Source organism: Choloepus didactylus, chromosome 8, assembly GCF_015220235.1.
Source record: "Choloepus didactylus isolate mChoDid1 chromosome 8, mChoDid1.pri, whole genome shotgun sequence".
In the NCBI taxonomy this organism is placed as follows: domain Eukaryota; kingdom Metazoa; phylum Chordata; class Mammalia; order Pilosa; family Megalonychidae; genus Choloepus; species Choloepus didactylus.
Window position 1 is genome coordinate 111,267,831 of NC_051314.1, and position 27,407 is coordinate 111,295,237.

At 37.3% G+C, this 27,407-nt stretch overlaps 1 protein-coding gene across 7 annotated transcripts in view; it reads left to right on the top strand.

Moving 5' to 3' along the window:
• ABCC9 (ATP binding cassette subfamily C member 9) overlaps window positions 1-27,407 on the top strand; it is a 164,455-nt gene that overhangs the window by 106,224 nt on the left and 30,824 nt on the right. For all 7 annotated transcript variants that reach the window (XM_037845658.1, XM_037845659.1, XM_037845657.1 and 4 more), the window contains 9 exons: window positions 198-278; window positions 3,717-3,854; window positions 4,005-4,130; window positions 15,796-15,892; window positions 16,608-16,837; window positions 17,857-18,005; window positions 18,201-18,270; window positions 20,173-20,330; window positions 26,822-26,914. In XM_037845658.1, the coding sequence (XP_037701586.1) occupies window positions 198-278; window positions 3,717-3,854; window positions 4,005-4,130; window positions 15,796-15,892; window positions 16,608-16,837; window positions 17,857-18,005; window positions 18,201-18,270; window positions 20,173-20,330; window positions 26,822-26,914 (1,142 nt within the window). The remainder of the gene's footprint in view (window positions 1-197; window positions 279-3,716; window positions 3,855-4,004; window positions 4,131-15,795; window positions 15,893-16,607; window positions 16,838-17,856; window positions 18,006-18,200; window positions 18,271-20,172; window positions 20,331-26,821; window positions 26,915-27,407) is intronic.

The window sequence follows — 27,407 nt, forward strand, 5'->3', positions numbered from 1 at the left end:
CTATCTGTTTAGAGTGAAAGGAGGATTAATATTATTTATCAGTAAAAAATTATCTTAATTTAATTCAACTGTTGACCAGCAGACATGGTTTTCATTTTATCTTACCAGTGCTACCATAGCCTTATCCTTTTAAAGGGAATTTTTGCCACAGATTTGTCAATGGAAAATGCGGGTGTTTATGGATATTTCTTCTCTAGGGCATCAACCTGAGTGGGGGGCAGAGGCAGAGAATCTGTGTGGCGCGAGCTCTCTATCAAAACACCAACATAGTCTTCTTGGTAAGAATATGGCCTTTACTTTTATCTATTTCTTTTTTCCTTCAAACAAATGAGTCTTTAAAGAGACAATTCAAGTAACTCATGGAAAGATGGTCTAACTTGCCAAGTCATAGACAATGTAGGGTAACAAACCCTCACTGAACAGATCAATAAAAGATCAGTATATAGATTGATAGTTGGGGAATCCAGACTGGCATCCAAGAGACTGAACTCTTGCTTGTCTGAATTTCTGAACTGTGAGGATTATTAAGACATAGCAGATGGTGCTATGTCTTGAATGGGAAGGATCATGCTCTTCCCATTTATATTTTTTGGCAAAGAAAGATGGGTCTGAGAACATACTTGTGGTGGACATGGGGTAAGTACACACAGTGTACACCATTCTGGTGGTATACAACTTAGACTGTGCAGAAGATTTATCTGTGACGCTTTCTTCTGAATCATAATCTGTAAGGACAGGGTCCAGAATCTGTCAAAAAGAGGTCCATAAATGAGTGTCCTGCATATTCTGGATTAATAACTTGGCTCTACCTGTGGGTATAAGAATTATGTTTGATGACGTTGTTTATGAATTTGCTCTATTTTAGTTCCTCTGGCAGGAGGCAGCCAAAATAACTTATAAGAAGACAATGTATATTGGAAACCAGAAGACTATGAAAACATGCCCTTCCTCTGTCTTCTCCTCCTATGCAATTATTAGTCACTTATAAATGTGGTTCCTAGACCTCCTTTAGAGTCTATAATTCATCTAATCTCTAGAACCTTTCCAAGAACAGATTTTAAAGTATCTCACTGAATTTGTATCCATTATTGGGAGTGGGAGAAGAAGTTGGACATACTGGAAATTCACTTTGGGTTCATCTCCCTAAGAATATCATTCCTTCAAATTTGCCAAAAAAAATCATAAAACCCATAGCAGGATCTAGCTATAACCCACGTAATTGTAAATCTTTTATCATAATGGATGAACCCACAATTAGAATTAACTTCTTGAACCCCAAGTTCCATTAATAACTGAATCACCAGTGGAATAAGTGACTTGGAAACCTGAAGGGACCCAGGTCCCTGGGTGTGGCTTTCCTGTCTCAGTTCAGTGTCCTGCCTGCAATTTCATGACTGATGTATTTCAGTTGTAGAATCATGGAATTCAGAGGCATTTCAGGGTTAATTTATTGTGTATTCCCCATTATAGGATTACTTTCAGCATCTCTTAACAGCTTCCCTGATGCTGAAGACCGATCGCTTACCTTTAACACAGCTTTTTCCTTGTCGCACAGTATATCAAATTCCTGTTGCTGCTGTGATAAATTACTGCAATTGGTGGCTTAGACAATACAGTTTTATTATCTTTCAGTACTGTGGGTTAGGAGTCTGACATGGGTCTCACTGGGCTAAAATCAGAGTATCAGCTGTGTTTCTTTCAGGAGGCTCTAGGGGAGAATCCATTTCCTTGCTTTTTCTTCTTGAGACCTCCCACGTGCCTTGGCTCATCATCACCTTCTCTCATTTTTTGATCAGTCTTTTGTATTCACATCTACCTCTTTCTGCAGCTGGAAAAGTTCTCTGCTTTTAAGGAGTCACATGATTAGGTCAGGCCCACCAAGAAAACACAGGATAACCCCCCCCCCCCAAGCTCCTTCACCTTAATCACATCTCTGGAGTCCCTTTTGCTCTGAAAGGTAACTTAGTCACAGGTGCAGGGAATATGACGTGGACATCTTTGGTGGAGCACTGTTCTGCCTATGACAGATAGCTCTTATTGGAAAGTTACTGTAATCAAAATCTGCTTCTGTGTATTTTCCATTCACTGGTCTTCATTCTGCTTCTGCAGCAACAAAATCAAATTCATTATTTTGATGCAGCCATGCTCAATATTTTAATGTCATCATAACTTACCCTACTTTTCTTTTCTCTAGGCTTAGCAAGGTTAGTATCTTCAATTCTTTCGCAAATGACATAATTTTTTAAACTTTAACTTTTCTTTATCCTGGATGTAATAGTGTTTCCCAGAGCCCCTTGGAAACGTGTGTACTGGATACACTCTAACCAACTTGATAACCTTAAAACTACTGGAACTTGTGATCTAAATATTATACTTATTTCATTGCAATTGAAATTGAAAAACATTTTAGCAGTGACAGAATGATGTTTATTAAGATGATGCAGAGGCTCTTCAAGGTTTTAAAAGAAATTTCATGACAGTCAAGAAAATGGTCATTAAGCTTATTTTGTTTCCTTATCATGTTGTATGCATATGTATATGTATAATGATATAATTTTGTCAAATGAAATATTCCATTAAGCAGACTATCCCATTATCTAAATAGTCTAAATAAATTAGATAACTATAGGTATGTCTCTGTTGTTAAATGTATTTCCATAAAAGCCATTGAAGAACAATTGGAGTTAGTCCAGTGTTAGGTGTGTGTTTCGTATACATAACAAGAACAACAATAAAAGAGCTAACATTTTCTAGTACCTTATGCACCTGGCACTGTACCAAGCACTTTACATATATTACCTTATTTAATCCACAGATCATTCCCATTAAATAAGTCCCATTATTATCCAATTAAAATTTTCTATACCTGTTTTTATTATCTAGAGTTCAGCTGCATCTTATTATCTTCTCATGCTTTCTTTTGGTCTATTATAGGTTGCTGAGTAATGTTTAATAGACGGTGCCTATAGAAATATTTATTGACGTTTTCCACATACATGTTACTGATTATATAATAAGAGACTTTTCAGTTAATTAAAGTGAAACTCTTGAAAGAGAATTTTGAAACTTGAATTCTGTTCTTGGCTACACTTTTAACTTTCTCTCATTCTTATTTAAAGTACGTTTATTCACCACCTTGTGTCCAGTTTCTTTGTATGTAAAATTGGATTGCTAATCATATTACTTATCAATAACTAATAAACTTTATCCTAGGAAGTAAAATAGACTTTTGCCAAAAAGTACCAATTATACTTACCACATTCTCATTTGAAAAGATTTCAGTGAATAATTACTTAGCTTACTCAAGCTTGTTTAATGGGAAATCTCCTCTTAGTAAATGATCTAGGGTTATCTGCTCTTTCCTCACATTGGTAAAAATTCAGATATGTTAGAAAAGTATACTAAGCAGACTGAAATGGCTATGACCAATGTCATATTGATGGTAGGTGTTTGAATTTGAAGACTCTATTTAAGAATTCAAACCACTTTGAATATTGTTATTTATTATAAAATTTTTAAGTTGAAAGAGCAAATAAAAGCTTCATTTTTCAATTAACAGCTTTTTCTGAAAATTTAAAGTGATAAAAAATCTGTTCTATAAATTACATTTAATGGATAATTTTCCCTTAGTAATTTTTATTTCTGCTTTCCAGAGGAATTGAGTTACATAAAATGTACAGAACTTTTTTATCTTCTCCCCATTCTGCTAATTGCAGGATGACCCCTTCTCTGCCCTGGACATCCACTTGAGTGATCACTTAATGCAGGAAGGGATTTTGAAATTTCTCCAAGATGACAAAAGGACACTTGTTCTTGTGACTCACAAATTACAGTATCTTACACATGCTGACTGGGTAAGAGTTCAGAATATATTTTCTTCAGTTTCTGTATTATAGTCATATAAATAAATAGGGATAATAATAAATGCTTTCTGAAATAAAGGTAATTCAATTTTGCTAACTAAGAGTGTTTGTTACAGTTCTGTGACTGTGTGCTTTCCTTAGATCATAGCCATGAAGGATGGAAGTGTGCTAAGAGAAGGGACATTGAAGGACATTCAAACCAAAGATGTTGAACTTTATGAACACTGGAAGACACTTATGAATCGGCAAGATCAAGAATTAGAAAAGGTAATTGCTCATAGTTCAGAAGAGTCCAAGGTCCAGTTCAGAATAGTCAGAAATGTACTGTATAATTGATAAAAATGCATTTAAAAAAGTATTATCACTTAATGTTTGAAAATATAATGGTCCTCGCCTGAAAACCAGAATAATTGTATCTGAGTACATTGTTAATAGACGGGCTACTTTGAAACTATAAAATTCTAATGATATCCTCTGGATGAAATACTGTTAGGTTTTCTGAGAATTTTTATTTGAATTTGAACAATACTGCAGTCATATATGCTTTTTTTTTTTATCTTTTTTTAAAAAAAAATTTTTTTTAATTTTTTTATCTTCATTTTATTGAGATATATTCACATACCACACAGTCATACAAAACAAATTGTACTTTCGATTCTTCACAGTACCATTACATAGTTGTACATTCATCACCTAAATCAATCCCTGACACCTTCATTAGCACACAGACAAAAATAACAAGAATAATAATTAGAGTGAAAAAGAGCAATTGAAGTAAAAAAGAACACTGGGTACCTTTGTCTGTTTGTTTCCTTCCCCTATTTTTCTACTCATCCATCCATAAACTAGACAAAGTGGAGTGTGGTCCTTATGGCTTTCCCAATCCCATTGTCACCCCTCATAAGCTACATTTTTATACAACTGTCTTCGAGATTCATGGGTTCTGGGTTGTAGTTTGATAGTTTCAGGTATCCACCACCAGCTACCCCAATTCTTTGGAACCTAAAAAGGGTTGTCTAAAGTGTGCATAAGAATGCCCACCAGAGTGACCTCTCGGCTCCTTTTGGAATCTCTCTGCCACTGAAGCTTATTTCATTTCTTTTCACATCCCCCTTTTGGTCAAGAAGATGTTCTCCGTCCCACGATGCCGGGTCTACATTCCTCCCTGGGAGTCATATTCCACGTTGCCAGGGAGATTCACTCCCCTGGGTGTCTGATCCCACGTAGGGGGGAGGGCAGTGATTTCACCTTTCAAGTTGGCTTAGCCAGAGAGAGAGGGCCACATCTGAGCAACAAAGAGGCATTCGGGAGGAGGCTCTTAGGCACAACCATAGGGAGGCCTAGCCTCTCCTTTGCAGCAACCGTCTTCCCAAGGGTAAAACTTATGGTAGAGGGCTCAACCCATCAAACCACCAGTCCCCTATGTCTGTGGTCATGTTAGCAACCATGGAGGTGGGGTAGGCGAATACCCCTGCATTCTCCACAGGCTCCTCAAGGGGGCACTACATCTTTTTTTTTCCTTGTTTTTCTTTCTTTTTTTTTTTTTTTTTTTAACTTTCCCTTCTTTTTTAAATCAACTGTATGAAAAAAAAGTTAAAAAGAAAACAAACATACAATAAAAGAACATTTCAAAGAGACCATAACAAGGGAGTAAGAAAAAGACAACTAACCTAAGATAACTGCTTAACTTCCAACATGTTCCTACTTTACCCCAAGAAAGTTACATAATATAGCAACATTTCTGTGAACTTGTTCCTACTATATCCATCAGAAATTAACAGACCATAGTCATTCCTGGGCATCCCCAGAACGTTAAATAGCTTATCTGTTCTTCTTGGATTATTGTTCCCCCTTCCTTAATTGCTCTCTATTGCTAGTTCCCCTATATTCTACATTATAAACCATTTGTTTTACATTTTTCAAAGTTCACATTAGTGGTAGCATATAATATTTCTCTTTTTGTGCCTGGCTTATTTCGCTCAGCATTACGTCTTCAAGGTTCATCCATGTTGTCATATGTTTCACGAGATCGTTCCTTCTTACTGCCGCGTAGTATTCCATCGTGTGTATATACCACATTTTATTTATCCACTCATCTGTTGAAGGACATTTGGGTTGTTTCCATCTCTTGGCAATTGTGAATAATGCTGCTATGAACATTGGCGTGCAGATATCTGTTCGTGTCACTGCTTTCCGATCTTCCGGGTATATACCGAGAAGTGCAATTGCTGGATCGAATGGTAACTCTATATCTAGTTTTCTAAGGAACTGCCAGACTGACTTCCAGAGTGGCTGAACCATTATACAGTCCCACCAACAATGAATAAGAGTTCCAATTTCTCCACATCCCCTCCAGCATTTGTAGTTTCCTGTTCGTTTAATGGCAGCCATTCTAATCGGTGTGACATGGTATGTCATTGTGGTCTTAATTTGCATCTCTCTAATAGCTAGTGAAGCTGAACCTTTTTTCATGTGTTTCTTGGCCATTTGTATTTCCTCTTCAGAGAACTGTCTTTTCATATCTTTTGCCCATTTTATAATTGGCCTGTCTGTACTATTGTCATTGAGTTGTAGGATTTCTTTATATATGCAAGATACCAGTCTTTTGTCAGATACATGGTTTCCAAAAATTTTTTCCCATTGAGTTGGCTGCCTCTTTACCTTTTTGAGAAATTCTTTTGAGGTGCAGAAACTTTTAAGCTTGAGGAGTTCCCATTTATCTATTTTTTCTTTTGTTGCTTGTGCTTTGGGTGTAAAGTCTAGGAAGTGGCCGCCTAATACAAGGTCTTGAAGATGTTTTCCTACATTATCTTCTAGGAGTTTTATGGTACTTTCTTTTATATTGAGATCTTTGGTCCATTTTGAGTTAATTTTTATGTAGGGGGTGAGGTAGGGGTCCTCTTTCATTCTTTTGGATATGGATATTCAACTCTCCCAGCCCCATTTGTTGAAAAGACCATTATGACTCAGTTCAGTGACTTTGGGGGCCTTATCAAAGATCAGTCGGCCATAGATCTGAGGGTCTATCTCTGAATTCTCAGTTCGAATCCATTGATCTATATGTCTATCTTTGTGCCAGTACCATGCTGTTTTGGCAACTGTGGCTTTATAATAAGCTTCAAAGTCAGGGAGTGTAAGTCCTCCCACTTCGTTTTTCTTTTTTAGAGTGTCTTTACCAATTCGAGGCATCTTCCCTTTCCAAATAAATTTGATAAGTAGCTTTTCCAAGTCTGCAAAGTAGGTTGTTGGAATTTTGATTGGGATTGCATTGAGTCTGTAGATGAGTTTGGGTAGAATTGACATCTTAATGACATTTAGTCTCCCTATCCATGAACATGGAATATTTTTCCATCTTTTAAGGTCCCCTTCTATTTCTTTTAGTAGAGTTATGTAGTTTTCTTTGTATAGGTCTTTTACATCTTTGGTTAAGTTTATTCCTAGGTACTTGATTTTTTTAGTTGCTATTGAAAATGGTATCTTTTTCTTGAGTGTCTCTTCAGTTTGTTCATTTCTAGCATATAGAAACATTACTGACTTATGTGCATTAATCTTGTATCCCGCTACTTTGCTAAATTTGTTTATTAGCTCTAGTAGCTGTATCGTTGATTTCTCAGGGTTTTCTGGATATAAGATCATATCATCTGCAAACAATGACAGTTTTACTTCTTCTTTTCCAATTTGGATGCCTTTTATTTCTTTGTCTTGCCGGATTGCCCTGGCTAGCACTTCCAGCACAATGTTGAATAACAGTGGTGATAGCGGGCATCCTTGTCTTGTTCCTGATCTTAGAGGGAAGGCTTTCAGTCTCTCACCATTGAGTACTATGCTGGCTGTGGGTTTTTCATATATGCTCTTTATCATGTTGAGGAAGTTTCCTTCAATTCCTACCTTTTGAAGTGTTTTTATCAAAAAGGGATGTTGGATTTTGTCAAATGCTTTTTCAGCATCTATTGAGATGATCAGTTGATTTTTCCCTTTTGACTTGTTAATGTGTTGTAGTACATTGATTGATTTTCTTATGTTGAACCATCCTTGCATGCCTGGAATGAACCCCACTTGGTCATGGTGTATGATTTTTTTAATGTGTCTTTGGATTCGATTTGCAAGTATTTTGTTGAGGATTTTTGCATCTATATTCATTAGGGAGATTGGCCGGTAGTTTTCCTTTTTTGTAGCATCTTTGCCTGGTTTTGGTATTAGATTGATGTTAGCTTCATAAAATGAGTTAGGTAGTGTTCCATTTTCTTCAATGTTTTGAAAGAGTTTGAGTAAGATTGGTGTCAGTTCTTTCTGGAAAGTTTGGTAGAATTCCCCTGTGAAGCCATCTGGCCCTGGGCATTTATTTGTGGGAAGATTTTTGATGACTGATTGGATCTCTTTGCTTGTGATAGGTTGGTTGAGGTCTTCTATTTCCTCTCTGGTCAGTCTAGGTTGTTCATATGTTTCCAGGAAATTGTCCATTTCTTCTACATTATCCAGTTTGTTGCCATACAGTTGTTCATAGTATCCTCTTATAATTTTTTTAATTTCTTCAGAATCTGCAGTTATGTCACCTTTTTCATTCATTATTTTGTTTATATGGGTCTTCTCTCTTTTTGATTTTGTCAGTCTAGCTAGGGGCTTGTCAATCTTGTTGATCTTCTCAAAGAACCAACTTTTGGTGATATTTATCCTCTCTATTGTTTTTTTGTTCTCTATGTCATTTATTTCTGCTTTAATCCTTGTTATTTCTTTTCTTGTACTTGGTTTAGGATTGGTTTGCTGTTCATTTTCTTGCTTCTTCAGTTGATCTATTATTTCTTTGATTTTGGCTCTTTCTTCCTTTTTAATATATGCGTTTAGTGCTATAAATTTCCCCCTTAGCACTCCTTTTGCTGCATCCCATAGGTTTTGGTATGTTGTGTTCTCATTTTCATTCGTCTCTATATATTTAGCAATTTCTCTTGCTATTTCTTCTTTAACCCACTGATTGTTTAGGAGTGTGTTGTTTAACCTCCAGGTATTTGTGAATTTTCTAAGTCTCTGATGGTTATTGACTTCTAATTGTATTCCATTGTGGTCAGAGAATGTGCTTTGAATAATTTCAATCTTTTTAAATTTATTGAGGCTTGTTTTATGTCCCAGCATATGATCTATTCTGGAGAAAATTCCATGAGCACTAGAAAAGTATGTGTATCCTGGTGATTTGGGATGTAATGTCCTGTATATGTCTGTTAAATCTAATTCATTTATCAGATTGTTTAGGTTTTCAATTTCCTTATTGGTCTTCTGTCTGGTGATCTATCTATAGGAGAGAGTGATGTGTTGAAGTCTCCCACAATTATTGTGGAAACATCAGTTGCTTCCTTTAGTTTTGCCAGTGTTTCTCTCATGTATTTTGTGGCACCTTGATTGGGTGCATAGACATTTACGATTGTTATTTCTTCTTGCTGAATTGCCCCTTTTATTAGTATGTAGTGGCCTTCTTTGTCTCTCAAAACATCCCTGCATTTGAAGTCTATTTTATCTGAGATTAATATTGCTACACCTGCTTTCTTTTGGCTGTAGCTTGCATGAAATATTTTTTTCCATCCTTTCACTTTCAGTTTCTTTGTGTCCCTGTGTCTAAGATGAGTCTCTTGTATGCAACATATTGATGGTTCATTTTTTTTGATCCATTCTGCGAATCTATATCTTTTAATTGGGGAGTTTAATCCATTTACATTCAACGTTATAACCGTGAAGGCATTTCTTGAATCAGCCATCTTATCCTTTGGTATATGTTTGTCATATTTTTCCCCTCTCTCTATTAATATCCTTTATTGTACCCATACCGAATCTCTCTAGTACTGAACCTTTCTCCAAGTCTCTCTGTCCTTTCTTTGTTTCTCTGTCTGTAGGGCTCCCTTCAGTATCTCCAGTAGGGCAGGTCTCTTGTTAGCAAATTCTCTCAGCATTTGTTTGTCTGTGAAAAATTTAAGCTCTCCCTCAAATTTGAAGGAGAGCTTTGCTGGATAAAGTATTCTTGGCTGGAAATTTTTCTCACTCAGAATTTTAAATATATCATGCCACTGCCTTCTTGCCTCCATGGTGGCTGCTGAGTAGTCACTACTTAGTCTTATGCTGTTTCCTTTGTGTGTGGTGAATTGCTTTTCTCTTGCTGCTTTCAGAACTTGCTTCTTCTCTTCTGTGTTTGACAGTGTGATCAGAATATGTCTTGGAGTGGGTTTATTTGGATTTATTCTATTTGGAGTTCGCTGAGCATTTATGATTTGTGTATTTATGTTGTTTAGAAGATTTGGGAAGTTTTCCCCAACAATTTCTTTGAATACTCTTCCTAGACCTTTACCCTTTTCTTCCCCTTCTGGAACACCAATGAGTCTTATATTCAGATGTTTCATATTATCTATCATATCCCTGAGGTCCATTTTGATTTTTTCAATTTTTTTCCCCATTCTTTCTTTTATGCTTTCATTTTCCATTCTGTCATCTTCCAGGTCACTGATTCATTGTTCAACTTCCTCTAGTCTTGTACTATGAGTGTCCAGAATCTTTTTAATTTGGTCAACAGTTTCTTTAATTTCCATAAGATCATCCATTTTTTTATTTAGTCTTGCAGTGTCTTCTTTATGCTCTTCTAGGGTCTTCTTGATATCCTTTGTATCCTGTCCTATGGTCTCATTGTTCATCTTTAGTTCTTTGATTAGCTGCTCTATGTGCTGTGTCTCTTCTGATCTTTTGATTTGGGTGCTTGGGCTTGGGTTATCCGTATCGTCTGGTTTTTTCATATGCTTTATAATTTTCTGTTGTTTTTGGCCTTTTGGCATTTGCTAAACTTGATAGGGTTCTTTTAGGATTTGTAGACCAATTGAAGTCCTTATCTCTAATTTATCAGATCTACAGCTTTGTGGAGTACACTTTCTCTAACTAACCAGCAGGTGGCGTCCACGAGCCACCTGTTCTCCACAAGCCAGTTCTCCCCTGCTTAGCCTTTTTGGTGAGTGGGGGAGTGAGTCTTGTGGGGTCCAATTGGTGTACCAAGCTTGCGTGTGTAGTTTGTGTTGCCCGCCCTGTATATGGGGCGTGTTTCTGGGCAGTCAGGGAGGGGGGAGTGGCTCTAACAATCAAATCTCCCTGGTGATCCTAGAGTTTTAAAGCTGCTGCAATAGTCTAATCCTTCAGTTCAGTCCTGCCACAGTTTGTCTCTGCCACTGACCCACAAGTCCTTGGTATTGGTGTATGGCTCCTGAGACTTGCAAGTGGGCCCCTCTTCCAGGCTGTGCACCCCGGGTCCTCTGTTAAGGGATGACTGTGCTATGTCACAGGTGAGTGCCGTCCCCCCAGGGCAGTTCTGGGCTGCTGGGCTGTGTAGGGAGGCTCCCAGTCTGCTGAAATGATGACTGAATGGGGCTTTGTTAATTTACACTGCTCCACCTTCCCAACTCTGGGACAATCAGCTGCGTTTGCAGGGAAGGCTAATGTCCACGCCCAGTTTTGTGGTGTGTGCCTGTTATTTGAAGCACTTCTGTCACACTGGGTTGTCTGGGGCAGCTCTGGGCTATGGGGCTGGCGATGGGCAGGAGTGTTTCCTGTCCACCAGGATGATGGCTGTGAGCGGACACCCCCCTTTTCTTGGGAAGTTGTGGTGTTTAGTGAATTTTCTCAGCCACTGGATTATTGCCTTTTGTCTCAGAGCTCTCTTAGTTCTGCTCTTGTCTTGACCTGCCAAAATTGCAAGTCTTTGAAGCTTTCTGTATTGGGCTTCTTAGAGTAATTGTTTTAGAAAAAGAAAAAAGGATTAAAAAAAAAAAGGGCCCTCCTCAGAGATCTAATGGGCTGTTGAAATGCTAAGAGACAAAGCAACCAGGGCCATTAAGGAAAGGTCCACAGGGCAGAGAGATCAGCTTTTCTTCGGGATTTGCATATGAGCCTCAGGGCCTGAGCTCTGCCCTTCCCCTTTCTATGTTCACCAGAACTCCAAAAATCCTCCGCTTTTATTTTGGAGTTTTTCGTGTTGTTTTTTTCTATGCCTGTCTCCTCTCTGCTGGGCTGGCTGCTCTCAGATTCTCTGGTGTCTGGTCTCAGTCTATCTATGGTTGGAGTTTGGATCAGTAGAATGAGTTTCCGATAAGGGCTGCCACTGCAGTTCTCCCTTCTCCTTCCCGGAGCTGACAGCCCCTCCTCCCACGGGACTGAGCCTGGCAGCGAGGGGTGCGGGTCCCCTGGCCACAAAAACTTACAGATTTCGCTGATCTCAGCAGTTCCACGTTTTCATGAGTGTTGTATGAAGTATGCCCAAAGTCAGATTGCTGTGTGGTGTCCAGTCCACGCAGTTCCTGGCTTTCTACCTACTTTCCTGGAGGAGTAACTAAAACATACAGCTCACCAGTCCGCCATCTTGCCCCCCATATATGCTTTTAGAACTTAGACAAACCACTTGCTGAAGTAAGGTGTTTAACTTCTGTATCTCATTTTCTCATCCGTAATAACGAGAATACTTTCACTCATCATCTACAAACAAAGGTTCAAAGAGGATAAAAGCCTAGATAATTTTGAAAGAAGGAAGTGCTGTGAGCTATGGGTGAAGTCGTATAGAATGGAATGGAGGGGCAGGGAGGGAGAAGGCTGATGATAAGGAAATAATAATAAAATTTTACATTTGTTCAGTTTTTTTTAAAGCTACAAACCCCTTTTTAACATGATCTCATTCGATTCTCACAAAACCCCTGAGAAAGAAGCAAAGAATATTATGTTACTTTTACAGATATGAAAACTGAGACACAAAGAGGTTAAGTAAATTGCCTAAAGTTGTACAGTACATATAATAAGTGGTATCAGTGTGACTTAAACCCAGGTCCAAATTGAAAGTATTTACAGTTTGATGCTATCTGTGATGTAGTATAACACTGAATGAAGTGATATCAGAGTTGGAAACCAGATTGAATGCAACAAAAGAAGAACAACTTGTGGTAGAGAGGTGAAATTTAAATTGAATTCACAAATTTTCTAAATGTTTTCTCTTGGGTTGGGACTAGGAATTATCCAAATTTTGGTATCTCTGGCCAAGAGTGGACATTATTAAAGAACAAAAACAAAAACACCTTGTATCAACAAATTTTTGAAAAATACTGAAAAATTAAAATGTATTATTTTAGAAAGGAAAAAAAATCTATGCTTCAATAGAGAGGAAGAAAAAACGTCAAATTCTGGGATTGCTCTGTCTTCTGTGAATTTCCTAAGATCTCAAAAGCAAGCCACATGAAAAAGAAAAGATATATGTAAAAATCTGTGAGTAGAATAGGACAAACCACAGAACCATTGGAATGAGGATATTCGTAAAAAAAGATTACAAGGTACAATCAGCATGTGCCCACTTAGGAATTATACTGTGGGAAGCTTGATTATAAACTTACTGGGGATGTTTCCAAATGACTTTTTTTTTTCCAGTGATTTAGATGCCAGGGACAAAAGATTATGACGTAAACTTAAGGAGAGGGACAATTTATGGTTTACTTTGGAAAGAAGATCTGGGGGTAAAAAAAAAGGCTGTTGGCTCTATTTTATAGTAATCCTGTTAGGCAAGCCAGGAAGAAAGTCCATTAAGCTGTATTTAGAAATGAAGTGATCACTTGTGATAGCATAGTTCTATAATTAAAGACATATTACAGGGTTATAAATCAGCATGGGGAATATGGAGCAAGTTAGGGTGGGGATCGGGTGAATCCAGTTGTGAGGTGGAACAGTGGTCAATGGAAGCCAGGATGAACCAAGCACCTGCCCAGAATCCTCACCTGAGGCGGGTGGGGAGGTAGGTTTCTGCTCATAATGAGAGCAGAATCCATCCGAATCCATCCGAATCCAGAGAGTCACACTGTGTGGAGCAAGACCTCTAGGGCACCTTAGGGAGGTGTTTTGTTTTGTTTAAGTCTTTCTGTTCAATGCGGCCACACAGGGAGTTTACCTAAGCAGTGTTTTTCAACCAAGGGCAATTTTGCCTTCCAAAGGACGTCTGGCAATGTCTGCAGACATCTGTGGTTATCACAGCTGGGGACAGGCATGTGCTACTGACGTAGTGAGTAGAGGACAGGGATGCTCCTAAACGTTCTATAGTGCACAGGGCAGCCCCCCAGAAGGAGGGATCATCAGGCCCCAAATGTTAATAGTGCTGAGTTTGAGAAAGCTTGGCTTAGAACCAGAACAGATCAAGCCAGTAGAGAAGGAAGAAGAAACCAAGGGACATGCAAAATAACCTTTCACAGGGCTATAGAGAGGATTGCCAGTTAAAGGGTTAAGGGGTAAATGGGATAGGATATGTTAAAAGGATAGCAGTGGAAGCTACAAGGAGAAACAGATAACATTTTTAGCTGATTTAAATATGATTTTTAAAAATTATAGCTTGGCTGGCATTAACCATTATCTTCTAAATATTATTAAGCAAAGTATAGTAGGATGGTTTAACACTCTTCCCCCATGCCCTGCCCTTCACCTTACCCTGGCCTAGAATAGACATTCAGTAAATATTTGTTGGCTAAATGAAACAAAATTTGTATTTACTGAATCCAAATATCAACACAATTTTAAATATTTAGCCTATAATGAGCTTAATAGGAGCATTTACTAGTAAGAAAAATGACTTTAATGATTTAAAAAAAAATCTCAGAGATGTTAAATCTTTTGCTCACACAGCATTGGGAGTTGAACCAGAACTAAAATGTTCTATCTTGCAAAATACAGGTTTATTTCAGTCCATTAAGCTATATATAAGGAACAAAGATCCTCTTTAATTTTGTGTTTTATTTAGCCTCATGTACAGATGTTGGTTTTCATATTAACTTAGGCAAAATTAAAAGCTGAAGTGAAATTGCCTCTGTAAAAGTGATATTCAAGTGACACTTCCACATTTTCTCTTTTGACCAATGATCTGGAAGCAATCAACCTTCTAGAATAGCAAGTTTCCTAAATCAGACATGTTTTATGAGGCCAGGAAACCCAAGATCACTACCTAGGGACTGATTACCAAAGGCTTATTGATGCAACAAACTCTGTGGTTTTTAATTTTTTTTTTTTTTTTTTGATTTTGTATCAGCATATACAGAAAGCCCCCAGTTTACCATAGATTCCAAAAGATTGTGGCTCAGTTGTTTGGAACACAGAATGCATTTCCCCACAGACATGGAGTCATGGTTAGTTTTCCAGACTAGTCCTCAGAACCTGATTTAACCCACAATGTTTAACTGAACTCATACTAGTACAGTTTTGAGGCCAAGGGGGTAGGTTGTTGGAAGCAGGGGAGTGGAGAAAACTAAATGCTCCTCTCTGGTTTTGATTATGGGCAAAATGTTTTTAAAGTTCATGTTTGACCCCTTTCCCTTCTCTTTCTGCATGTTTCCCCCTTCTAGAATTTTCTTCCAAGATGATAGCCATCTAGGGATGCTTATTGCCCCTTTCCTTCAAAATTACATACCTTCTTTCAATTCCAGTTGAAGTCCCTTTATTTTGTGCAGCTTCCTTAGTGAAGGAAACTCATTCTGATGCAATAATTCATAATAATGGATGACGATAGCACCTTAACTAAACCACTACTGTGTGCATTTTTGAAGAAAGATATTTATTAACGTGAATGAATCTCTAGTTTAAAAAAGTTTAGGAGTATCTGAAAGTGAGGTAAAACTAAAATAATTAGCAGTGGTGGAGCTATGCTTTAGGGATACAGGAATTCCCCCTGCCCTGGGGGTCAGTTCCATCGCATTTCTGCTTTTCAGCTTCTTACTGCCCTGCACCTCTGATCTCTGAAGCACTTCTTAAAACCCAAAACTGATCCTGTGGTCGGATTTGTGGGGCTCTGGAGTGAGGAGCTAAGGGTAACTAACCATTTGTAAATGTGGGTCTTTGGTAAATCAAAAACTTCCTGTGGCTATGAGCTCCTTGAATCTCAGCATAATGTTTACTATAGGATATGGAAGCTGACCAGACAACTTTAGAGAGGAAAACTCTCCGAAGAGCTATGTATTCAAGAGAGGCCAAAGCCCAAATGGAGGATGAAGATGAAGGTAGCTCTTTTTCTTGTATCTGAAACATTGAAATGGGACAAATAGGATGTGGGGGTTTATCATGGCAATTGATGTCTTAGTGTCTTAGTGAGAAATATCAAGGCATTTTGCAGAGTTAAAGAAAAAAAAAAAAACAACTAAATGAAATTAAAAGACTAGGAATCAATGAAATGTGCATGTAATCAATCCAAAGGCATTTTAGGGGGCTTCACATAGCGTGTCTTAGTGTATTTGTGCTGTGTGAGATAGCTGAAAGGAAAAGGCAGTAATTTGTGAATTGATCTAGACTCTTGTTGAGACAACTTGGAAAATTCTAGCCTAATGACCAAATCAGGTTATGAATAAAATGTGAATCCTTCAGAAATAAAACAATAAATGGGTCACCTAGATCTTCTATTATCTTCTAGAAGTTTTATAGTTTTGCATTTTACTTCCAATTTGATGCACAAATAAATCAACAAAGGATCTCATCCAAACAGATTTTATTTGATTGACCATTCATTAGTTCATTCATTCATTCACTCATCATTCATTTTTCACCTCATTTTCCATTAAAAAAAGAGATTTTGCCCTACTAACACCATTTAACATTCCTGTGACTAATACTGTATTTCTATAAATTTGAGAGGGGTTTTTATATGCTTTTTTTGTGAGAAAATACAAATTCCTTCTACCTGTTGCCAGTATGAAGCTTAAACAAGTTTTTGGTATGTAGAGGAAGAAGAAGAGGAAGAGGAGGATGACAACATGTCTACCGTAATGAGGCTCAGGACTAAAATGCCATGGAAGACCTGTTGGCGGTACCTCACTTCTGGAGGATTCATTTTGCTCTTCCTGATGATTTTTTCTAAGCTTCTGAAGCATTCAGTCATTGTAGCTATAGACTACTGGTTGGCCACATGGACATCAGAAGACAATATAAACAACACTGGAAAAGCTGATGAGGTATGTCGGTTTCTTTTGTATGTCATCAAGCAAATGTTGAGATGAACAGTGATATATCCTTACCTAGGTAGGTACTAATATCCCAGATGGATGGCAAGCTTAGTACTGCAGTCACTTTGAGATTCCTTGGATTCTAAATGCTCTCCTTTGATGAGACAGTACCTCAGGTTGTTGACTGTCATAGCTTCTTTCTTTATAAAGAGGAAAACTTTATGGGAGGTGATAGTATATAGTAGAAGAGAAGGATTATATTGTGAAAGCTAGAGATATTTACATATCTGAAAGAAGCACAACAAAAAATGTTATAGTGCCTATCTGTGGGTGTTAGACTTGCAACTGTGCCTCCCATCATTTTTATACTAGTTTTTTTTTTTTTAGATGTTGTAAAATTTCTGCAATGGTCTGCATAATGTAAGGGATTCAGAGGGTCACTTGATCTAGATAAGATCAAGATCATGGATCTTCCACCTACGAGCTTAAGGCAAATTAGTTAACTTATCTTTGCCTCAATTTCTTCATCTGTAAAATAAGATTAATAAGACAATGTCTTAGTACTTTTGTGATGACTCAGTAAGTTAAATACACACATATATAAACACATAGGTTTTTTGCTGTTGTTTTAATAGTATTTGATTATCACTGCCTATCCCAGTGTTAGCCATTCACTTTGAGAGTAAGGGTGGGAAGAATGAGCTTTAAGGTGTAGAAAGCCAAGAATATGCCCCACACTGAACAGACTCTTCACTGCTCCTCAAAACTCTCTTCAAAACGCTTCGACTGCTCTTTGGCAAACCTTGAAAGAGAGTGAAGGAAACAAATAGGGGCTTGACCTGTGGGACTATGGCCTATATGTTAGGCATCTCCCCATGGGTCTCCAGGAACTGCCTTCTTGTAGCTGTCTAAATGGATACAAAGATAATGAAGCCAATGATCTTGTCTGACTTTCAGTTTTGTTTTTCTACTAAGAAAAAGCTCAATTGATAATATCATATGTGCTTTTCCCATCGATTGCTTTTTAGACCTACTACGTGGCTGGATTCAGCATACTTTGCGGAGCAGGTATTTTCCTTTGCCTTGTGACATCTCTAACTGTGGAATGGATGGGTCTCACAGCTGCCAAAAATCTTCACCACAATCTCCTTAATAAGATAATTCTTGGACCAATAAGGTAAAAGCAGTTCTTTCTCCCTTCCACACACAAAACCATAAAAATTGTACATTTTTAAGTTTAAATGAAATTTGAAAGAATTGCTGCGGTATTTGAGCAAATGAACAGAGACTTTCTCACTTTTATGACTAAGATGTGTATTAACTGCTTAGATAGTTCAATATTATCATAAACTTCCATATGTTTATTGTTTAGATTCTTTGATACAACACCCTTGGGACTGATTCTCAATCGCTTTTCAGCTGATACAAATATTATTGATCAGGTGAGTATCTGAGCTGCTGTTAAAATTTAAATGAAAGCCTATTTGTATTCATGTATGAACACTATACACCCAAATGACTTATAGAATAAAATCCTAAGGGAAAACCTTAATTCAAACTAATTCATATATGTAGAAGAGGATACTTAGAGAATCAGCATAAAATAAAGAAAAATAGCAAAGAATGAACTAACATTAAAAATTTTAATTTTAAAAAAGAACGACTTTAATCAAAGTAGTATTTCCATTTGTAGTTTATCATTGATGCTGGCTGTCTACCAGGAGTGAATCTGCCAGGATCAGGACCAGGTGGGCTGGCAAGCTATCCTGGATATCCTTTACTTTTATTAGGTTGGCTTTTGACTCAAGAGACACGTTAGATGGTGTGATATTTGGGGGTATATTCCAAGGATTCCTATTTTAGTCTAAGACCTTTAGGCCTCTAGCAGTTTGTCCTGACATTAAAGACCTCAGAATTAAATTTCAGTTATCCTGAAATTAAAAACTCCAAAATAGAATCAATCCAAGAGCAGAACCCTTAGAGTAATTGAGAAAAGAATTTGTCAAATCCACCCCTTGCCTCTTTTTTGGCACTCCAGAGTGGTCTTAGGACCTAAATTACCCTCAAATTTAGAAGATTGCTTGATGTATCCAGCTGAGTAAAACATTTGCTGAGAAATTTTGATGCTGTTTTCACAGAATTGGTGCCAGGTCACACTGCACCTAAAACATTCATAAAGAATGTATATGATAAAGGTGATGTGACCCAGAGAATCCAAAAACAATTAGTAAAACAACCAATTATTAAATTCAACAGAGAATCTGATAAGACATATCATATGAAAGTCAGTTACTTCTGCTATGCTAATTAAAATGTAGTAAAAAAAAAAAACAAAACTCCATTCATAATAACAAAAAAACCATGAAAGTAGAAATAAACCTATTATGAAAAAATTTATCCAGTGATCCTAAAAGTCATAAAAATCTTGTATAAATAAAGGGAATTGCCCCATCAGATATCTAAAACACTGTAAAATTAAAACATTCTGGTTATCACAAACAAGTAGATCAGAAGAATAGAATGGAGAATTCAAACACATCAGCATAAATAAAAATTTAACATAGGATAAATGTGGCCACTTGAATCAGTAAGAAAAGAATTAGTTTTTCAATAAAGGATATTGAGACAACTAGCTATCCATAAAATACAAAACAGATTCGTGTGGAATAAAGATAGTCATATAAAAACAAAACAATAAGATAAAATGTAGGAGAGTAGTTTTAGACTCTTAAGGTGGGAAAGGTCATTTTAAGATACAAAACTCAGAAACAACAAAGAAAAGACTAACAGGAATGACTATATAACGTTTTAAACTTCAATAGAGCTAAAAGCACCAAAGATAAAATTAAGTAAGAATAGATAAGCTGGGAGAAAAACTTGCAACAAGCATTAAAGAAGGAGGATAGACAGACACAAAATATAAAGAACATCTAAAAATCAATAAGGAAAAAGGTAAAAATCCATTCAAAAACAGGCAATAGATGTGAACAATTACAGAAAATTAATTTAAATGTCTTTCAGTAGAGGAGTAAACTATACAATAGTTGAATACAATGAATACTATGCAACCGTTACAAAAAGATGGAGATTTATATGTACTGACATGGGAAGATTTACAGTCTATCTTGTTCAGTAAAATAAAGCAAACACATGGATGAATAAGATTTATAGTATAGTATCATTTATATAAAATACCCAGGATGAATAATGTGCATGTTTACATACTTCTGTTATAACTAATGATATAACTTAACATTAATATAAAATGAGTATTTCTGTTGCATTGTAATTGCTGTTTCATTTGAGCTAGAACATGTTTTACCTTCAAACTTCCTTTTGAATAGCATATCCCTCCCACTTTGGAATCTCTAACTCGCTCAACACTGCTCTGCCTGTCTGCCATTGGGATGATTTCTTATGCTACCCCTGTGTTCCTGATCGCCCTTGTGCCCCTTGGGGTCGCCTTTTATTTTATCCAGAAGTACTTCCGAGTGGCCTCTAAGTAAGTAAAAACAATTTCCATTAATTTTAAAAAGTCTTTATGTTTTATTGACTGATCTATACCTACTGTAATGTTTCTTATTTCCCAATTCCATACCTTATTTTTTAACATGATGAAACCTACACTGATAGCATGTTTCATTTGGAGATCTATTATAATTGTTTCTGTAATTGTTTGTCCAGGCCTTACATAGCTCTGGACATATAGATTGATGTGTTGAGTTCTGAGTCCACATACTGTACCAAATTTTTTATTTCATGTTCCTTTTCTGAACATGATACTGGCACAAAACTTAGCCCCCAAAGGGTAAGTGATTTAATATCATTATATCCCACAAATAGAAAAAAGGTAAAATATTTTAAAATCCTTAAAATAATTTTAATAAAATTTGTGAAAGTACAAAAGGTTGAAGAGAAATCAGAAAGATGACTATAAAAGAAGATAATCTTGAGTGTGTGATAGGAGTGCTATAATTTTCAGAGACTGGAAAACTTCAGATCAGATCAAGTAACATGCATTTGAGTATCTAGCCAGAGAAATAAAATATGACCATGAATATTAAATTCTTCTTTTAATATGGGATTTGTCATTTCTGAGATATTGAATAGTTAAATATGATAACCAGTCATTTTGAAATTTCCAGTTTAACTTTGAAGTTCTGCTATAGATAGTACAGTAAGTTTCATGTCTTTGCAACAATCGCTTATTAAGTGCTTATTATGCTGCAAATAATTGTGTTGAGCCATGTGGCAATGAAGACATCAATATGACAAGAACCTTTTCTCAAGAAACTTAGTTCCTTGGAGAGATAAAACATATACACAAAGTAACCCTAATATGTGGATTAAGTGCTGGAATAAAAGGGTTGATACTGCATTTATTAAGGAAATTGAAAGTATTTATTGTGACAGGAGTGCAGAGAACATGAAAGAAAAGCAGAGAACATGAAAGAAAGGGGAAGTAAGAAGAGAAGGCAGGGACCCTCTGAACTTTCCATATAATATTTCATAATTTTTAAAATGTTTCTCCCTCATGGCTATGCCTCAGGGTTCTTCAAATATTAGGGATCCAGATTAAATCTACAGTGATTTTCATCCCCAGTCATCCTCTTTTAATGTAGCAAATTCAGACCCAAAGGGAAAAGCTAGCCATCACAGTCACCTCATCCTTTTCTCTGGTATTATTGCTAATGCTGCTTGTTGGAGGCAAAGAAGTTTGGCGTTACTTCATTACTTCTGGCTATCTCCAAACCTATCCTTGCCTCTTTGCTACTAATATCAAAAAGTCATATTCTACTTCAATTACTTATTCATTTGGGCCTATTTTCACCCTTTAGTAATTCCATCAGAGTGCAAAGCTGAGGTAAATATTCCTATTCCATTACAAATGTGAATTGTGAATTCTGTTCATTATACGTGAGAATGAACCACTTGTGTTGATTATAAGTAAAATAGGGAGGGGATGATTATGCTTACGGAATTTACACTTGATAATGGATTGCATACTATTCTAGTTTGAAATTTTATGAAAGTTAGCAAGTATGACCTCATGATAGATATTAAATCTCGCAGACAAAATACCCCCTTTGGATGCTGTGGCTCAGCAGGACTCACCAATGTTGAAAAGCTCAGGCAGCTTAAAGGACTATATTTGTAAATGCCAAATAAATGTTAAGTGGGGGACTAATGACAGGAAATACCATGAAGTTATTAATATCAAAAATCAAAGAACTAACACGTGGTCAGCTCTGTTTCCTAAATACAAGATCATGCTGGGTCCTTACTTTTTTGGTTTTACATATTCAGTTCTATAAACAAAGGTTTCTCTTTCCAAATTTGTGTATTTTACTTTATCACAACCTCAGTGTAGTGACCACTTGTTGCCAGTGTCAAGTTTACAAATAGCCACTTGATCAGTGTTGCTTAAAAAATTATTTTTCAAAAGTAACAGACTACGCACATTCCTTCACATTCTATCATATTCGTATTCTCTCTTTCTCTCCCTGATCTGTAACTTCTGAAGTGAGAGAATCCACTTTAGAAACTCAAATTGGGAAGACTTTCCATTTGTTTGTGGGACTACACAGGCAGTCAAGAACAGCCTAAGATAATTGTTCAAGATTATGTGACAGTGTTTATCAGTTCAGTTGACTGTCAGGTGACTATCAATGCTGTTACTCAAATTCCCTCAACCCTAGAGACCTAGAGAAGGGAAGAAAAAAATACAGAAAAGAAAAAAGAGAAATATTTTGAAACATGTGGTATAACTCTCAGCTTATCTCCTAGAAGGGTAGCTTACATAGTTTCAAGGAAAGCTGTCAATGATTACTTACCTTTTTGAAAAGGATAAGGTTCTGGCATTTGTCCATCAAAGATTTATGTACATATATAGTTCCTTGGAGGAACTAGAATGGAATACCTTGAAGGCAGGGATTCAAACACAGTGAGAACAAAGCCATGACTATCTTCTCTCTTCAAATCTCTTTCAGTGTCCCCACCTTAGTAGATAGCACTGTCACTTTTCAAGTCTGCCAAACTATAATCAGCCAAGTTGTATTTGACTTGTCATCATTATTAATCCTGTTAGAATTAATTGATCATTACAGCTTGAAAGGCTACCTCCAGTTGACTATCTCACAATTTCCTCCCTTATCTTAAATCTCATTGGCCTTACACTAATTCAGGACTTTTGCAAAATCTTTTATATGGACTATGTTAACTCATTTACCCTTTCTGTTTCACCCTTTACACTGTCTCCCAAGTTCTGTAGCTTAAATAGAGCTCTGATCACTTCATTTCTAGTCTTCAGTGATTTTTTTTTTCAGCCCATTCAGTATCCTCTACAATCTAGTGCACCCATCCTTTTTCTTTTTTATTTTGAAATAAATTCAAAGTTACATGAATAGTTGCAAAAACAATACTAGCCCCATACACAGAATTCCATCATACCCTGACCCCCATCCCGATAGCTCAATCCACCAGCTTTAACATACTGTCACATCACTATTTCTTTCCCTCCCTCCCTCCCTATCATCCATCATCTATTTCTCTGTCTTCTGAACATATGAGAGTTAGCTGCACACATCCTTGAACATACACTATAATTCACGTATACACTTCCCATGAACAAGAACATTCTTTTATGTAATTCCATTAAGCAAAGCTAAGAAGTATAAGAGATTCAACAATGATACAAAGCTTACATTCTATATTTCCTTTTCCTTATGTCTCAACTGTGTCCCTTCAAGCCACCTGTCCTCCACCCTCCAATCCCATCCAAGTTCATCCTTAGCATTCAATTGTCGTCTAGTTAGACTATTTTTTTTTTCTTTTTTCAATTGTGGAAACATATATACTGCCTAAATCTTCCCATTCCACCCCCTCTCTAGCCTTCCATTAGTGGGATTAATCACATTTAGAATGATGTTATGCTCTTTCCCACCATCCATTACTAGAAATTTCCCTTCACCTCAAACAACAACCCTACACTCCTTTCTTAACTTCCCATTGCCCCTACCCCCATTTCTCTTAATCCAGACTCTACTTTTCATCTCTATGGTTATATTCTCTGATAATTTCTTTGTGTTTACTGTGGGGCTTAAAATTAACCTCTTAAATCCCTATCAATCTTGTTTTTCTTTGATACCACCTTCACTTCAATAGGGCACATAAACTATGTTTCTATACTCCTTCAGTCCCCCACTTTTATATAGTTGTCTAAAATTACATATTTTACATTGAGTTCAAAACCACTGATTTGTCATTAGAGTTTGTGTATTTTTTATCATGTAGGAAGTAAATAGTGGAGTTACAGTTCAAAAATTATTGACTTCTATTTGTATTCCATTGTGTTTGGAGAATGTTCTTTGAGTATATTCAATTTTTTTTTTTTTTAATTTCTTGAGGCTTGTTTTATGTCCCAACTTATGGTCCCTTATGGAGAAAGATCTGTGATCACTAGAGAAAAATGAGTGTCCTGGTGATTTGGGATGTAAGGTACTATGTGTGTCTGTTAAAATTCTCTATATCTCTTTCTCCTTTCTTTGTCTCTCTGTTGGTAGGGCTTCCTTTAGAATCTGAAGTAGGGCAGGTCTTTTACTGGCAAAGTCTCTCAGCATTTGTTTGTCTGTGAAAAATTTAAGCTCTCCCTCAAATGTGAAGGAGAGTTTTGCTGGATAAAGTATTCTTGGCTGGAAATTTTTCTCTCTCAGAATTTTAAATATGTCATGCCACTGCCTTCTCGCCTCCATAGTGGCCACTGAGTAGTCACTACTTAGTCTTACATTGTTTCCTTTGTATGTGGTGAATTGCTTCTCTTGCTGCTTTCAGAACTTGCTCCTTCTCTTCAGTATTTGACAGTCTGATCAGAATATCTCTGGGGGATGGGTTTATTTGGATTTATTCTGTTTGGAGTTTGCTGGGCATTTATGCTTTGTGTGTTTATATTGTGTAGAAGGTTGGGGAAGTTTTCCCCAACAATTTCTTTGAATACTCTTTCTAGACCTTTACCCTTCTCTTCCCCTTCCGGGACACCAATGAGTCTTAAGTTTGGACGTTTTATTTTATCTATCATATCCCTGAGATCCATTGCGATTTTTTCAATTTTTTTCTCCATTCTTTCTTTTGTTCTTTCATTTTCTGTTATGTGGATTTCTAGGACACTGAGATGTTGTTCAGCTTCCTCTAGTCTTGTATTGTGAATATCCAGAGTCTTTTTAATTTGGCCAGAAGTTTCTTTTATTTCCTTAAGATTTTCTATTTTTTTATTTACTCTTGCAATGTCTTCTTTATGTTCTTCTAGGGTCTTCTTTATGGCACTTATATCCTGGGCCAAGGTCCTCTTGATGTCCTTTAAATCCTTTGCCATATTTTCATTCTTTGATAGTAGTTCTTTAATTAAATTTGCGAGGTATAACGTTTCTTCAGAAATCTTGATTTGTGTGTTTGGAGCTGGATTCTCCGTATCGTCTGGTTTTATCATATGCATTAAGATTTTCTGTTGTTTTTGGCCTCTTGGCATTTGTTTTACTTGATAGGGTTCTTTCAAGTTGTATCAAAAAAAAAGGATATCGATCTAATTTTTCAGAGACACAGTTTGGTGACATACACTTTCTCTAACTAACCAGCAGACGGCATCTGTGAGTCACCTATATCCCTCAAGTCAGTTCTGAACCTTTTTTCCACGGAGTGTGGGTAAACGATTCCCGTATGTTCAGTTGGAGAACTCAGCCTGGGTATGTCGCTGGAGCTGTCCGCCCTGGATGTGGGGCGCGTGCACGGGTGGCCAGGGAGGAAGGGCAGTTCTCTCTTGGTGTCCCACAAACCACCGGACTCAGCGCAGCGCCCCCGGGCTCTCCGAGCGGATCCCCCCTCCCAGCCGCGATCCTCCCTCAGCCGAGAGAAAATGCCGTGCTACGTCATCAGTGTGCGCCGTCCCCCAAGGGAAGCCCTGGGCCGCCGGGCCGCGCCACGGGGCTCTCAGCTCGTTTCAGAATGCAGAATGTGTGAGGCTGTCTTTACTGCAACGTCTTGTGGGCTGAGGTTTTCTCCACAGAGAGAGAGCGAGAGACAGAAAAGTTCCCAGGTTCTCCCGTCAGCCAGATATAGCACCCGATCCTCTGGGCTCCCTATCCTGTGATTCTCCCAAGGTCAGTTGTCACCAAAAGCCTCTGTCTGCTTGTTGAGGATTCGCTGTCTGTATTGAGCAGTTAATATTAAAACCTCACTTGGAGCTGAGCTGAGAAAGTGCACGGCGCGGCTTCCGTGGGGGAGGGGCTCCCGGCTCTAGGTTCTCGACTCTCAGCGCGGGTCCGCAGTTTTACTTACAGATTTTATGCTGTGATCTCAGGGATTCCTCCCAATTCATGTCGGTGGATGTTGAGTGTACAGTCACGTTTGTCTCCCTACTGTTATTCCAGGTTATTTACTGTTTTTTTTGTTCATTTATGAATTGTTCTGGGGGAGACTAAGTCTTCCACTTCTTTCTATGCCGCCATCTTCCTAGAATCCCTCACCCATCCTTTATATAATCTTTTCCCCAAAGGGTTCTGGGCACCATTCTGATTGGACTTGCCATGTTCTTTACACTTCTGTGCTTGCTTTTTTTTGTTTTCTGAGCTGGAATGCACTTTTTCTTGTCTCTTTCATTAAAGCCCTCCTCATGCTTAGGATTTGACCTAAATTCCACCTGCTCAAAGAATATTCCAACCATGTCCTAGGTATGAATTAACCACTCCTTCCTCTGTGCCCCCACAGTGGTTTACTTTATTGGCCTGCAAAGCCCCTAGCTTTGTACAACACTTTACTTTCAGCCTAGACCTGTGTCTGTTAGGTACCCATCTTTCCCTTCCTCTTTAGTCTGTAAGCTGTTGAAGTCTTTGTTAATTGAGAGCTAGGAAAAAAATGATTAAAATGAAAAATAGTAACGTTAATTTAGAATGATTAATCCTGAAGGCAAGTGAAGTTTATCTTTGCATTTCTCTCTTGTCACAGGGATCTCCAGGAACTTGATGACAGTACTCAGCTCCCTCTGCTTTGCCACTTCTCAGAAACAGCTGAAGGACTCACCACCATTCGGGCATTTAGGTCAGTAAGGTTTTCATATTGCTGATCACCTCATCAACAAACGTTTATCTATAAAAAATTGATAATTGCTACCATTTTTCAGATGACCACTGTGTGCCTGGTGGTGTGTTAAACCAGGAGTCAGAAAAACTGTGGCCAGTTAGAGTTTATTCATCTCAGATTTTACCAAGAGTAAAGAAAGGATGAAGCACCATGTTGGAAAGGTACCAGCACAAGACCTGTAAATTCCCAGCCTCAGTTTCCATCTGTAAAACGGGGAAATCAGTCTTGCTTCTTCTGGTCATTGGCCTAATTGAGATAATGTATGTAAAGCACTAACCACAATGACTAGCAAATAAGCACCAAATAGCCAAGTTAAAATAAGCACCAAATAGCCAAGTTAAAATAAATACATTAATAATATAATAATAATAATAATGGCAATAATAATAAAAGGAATACGATTACAACAGTGATTTTAGAATTTCATCAGCTTCCTTCAGGGTTGGTAAAC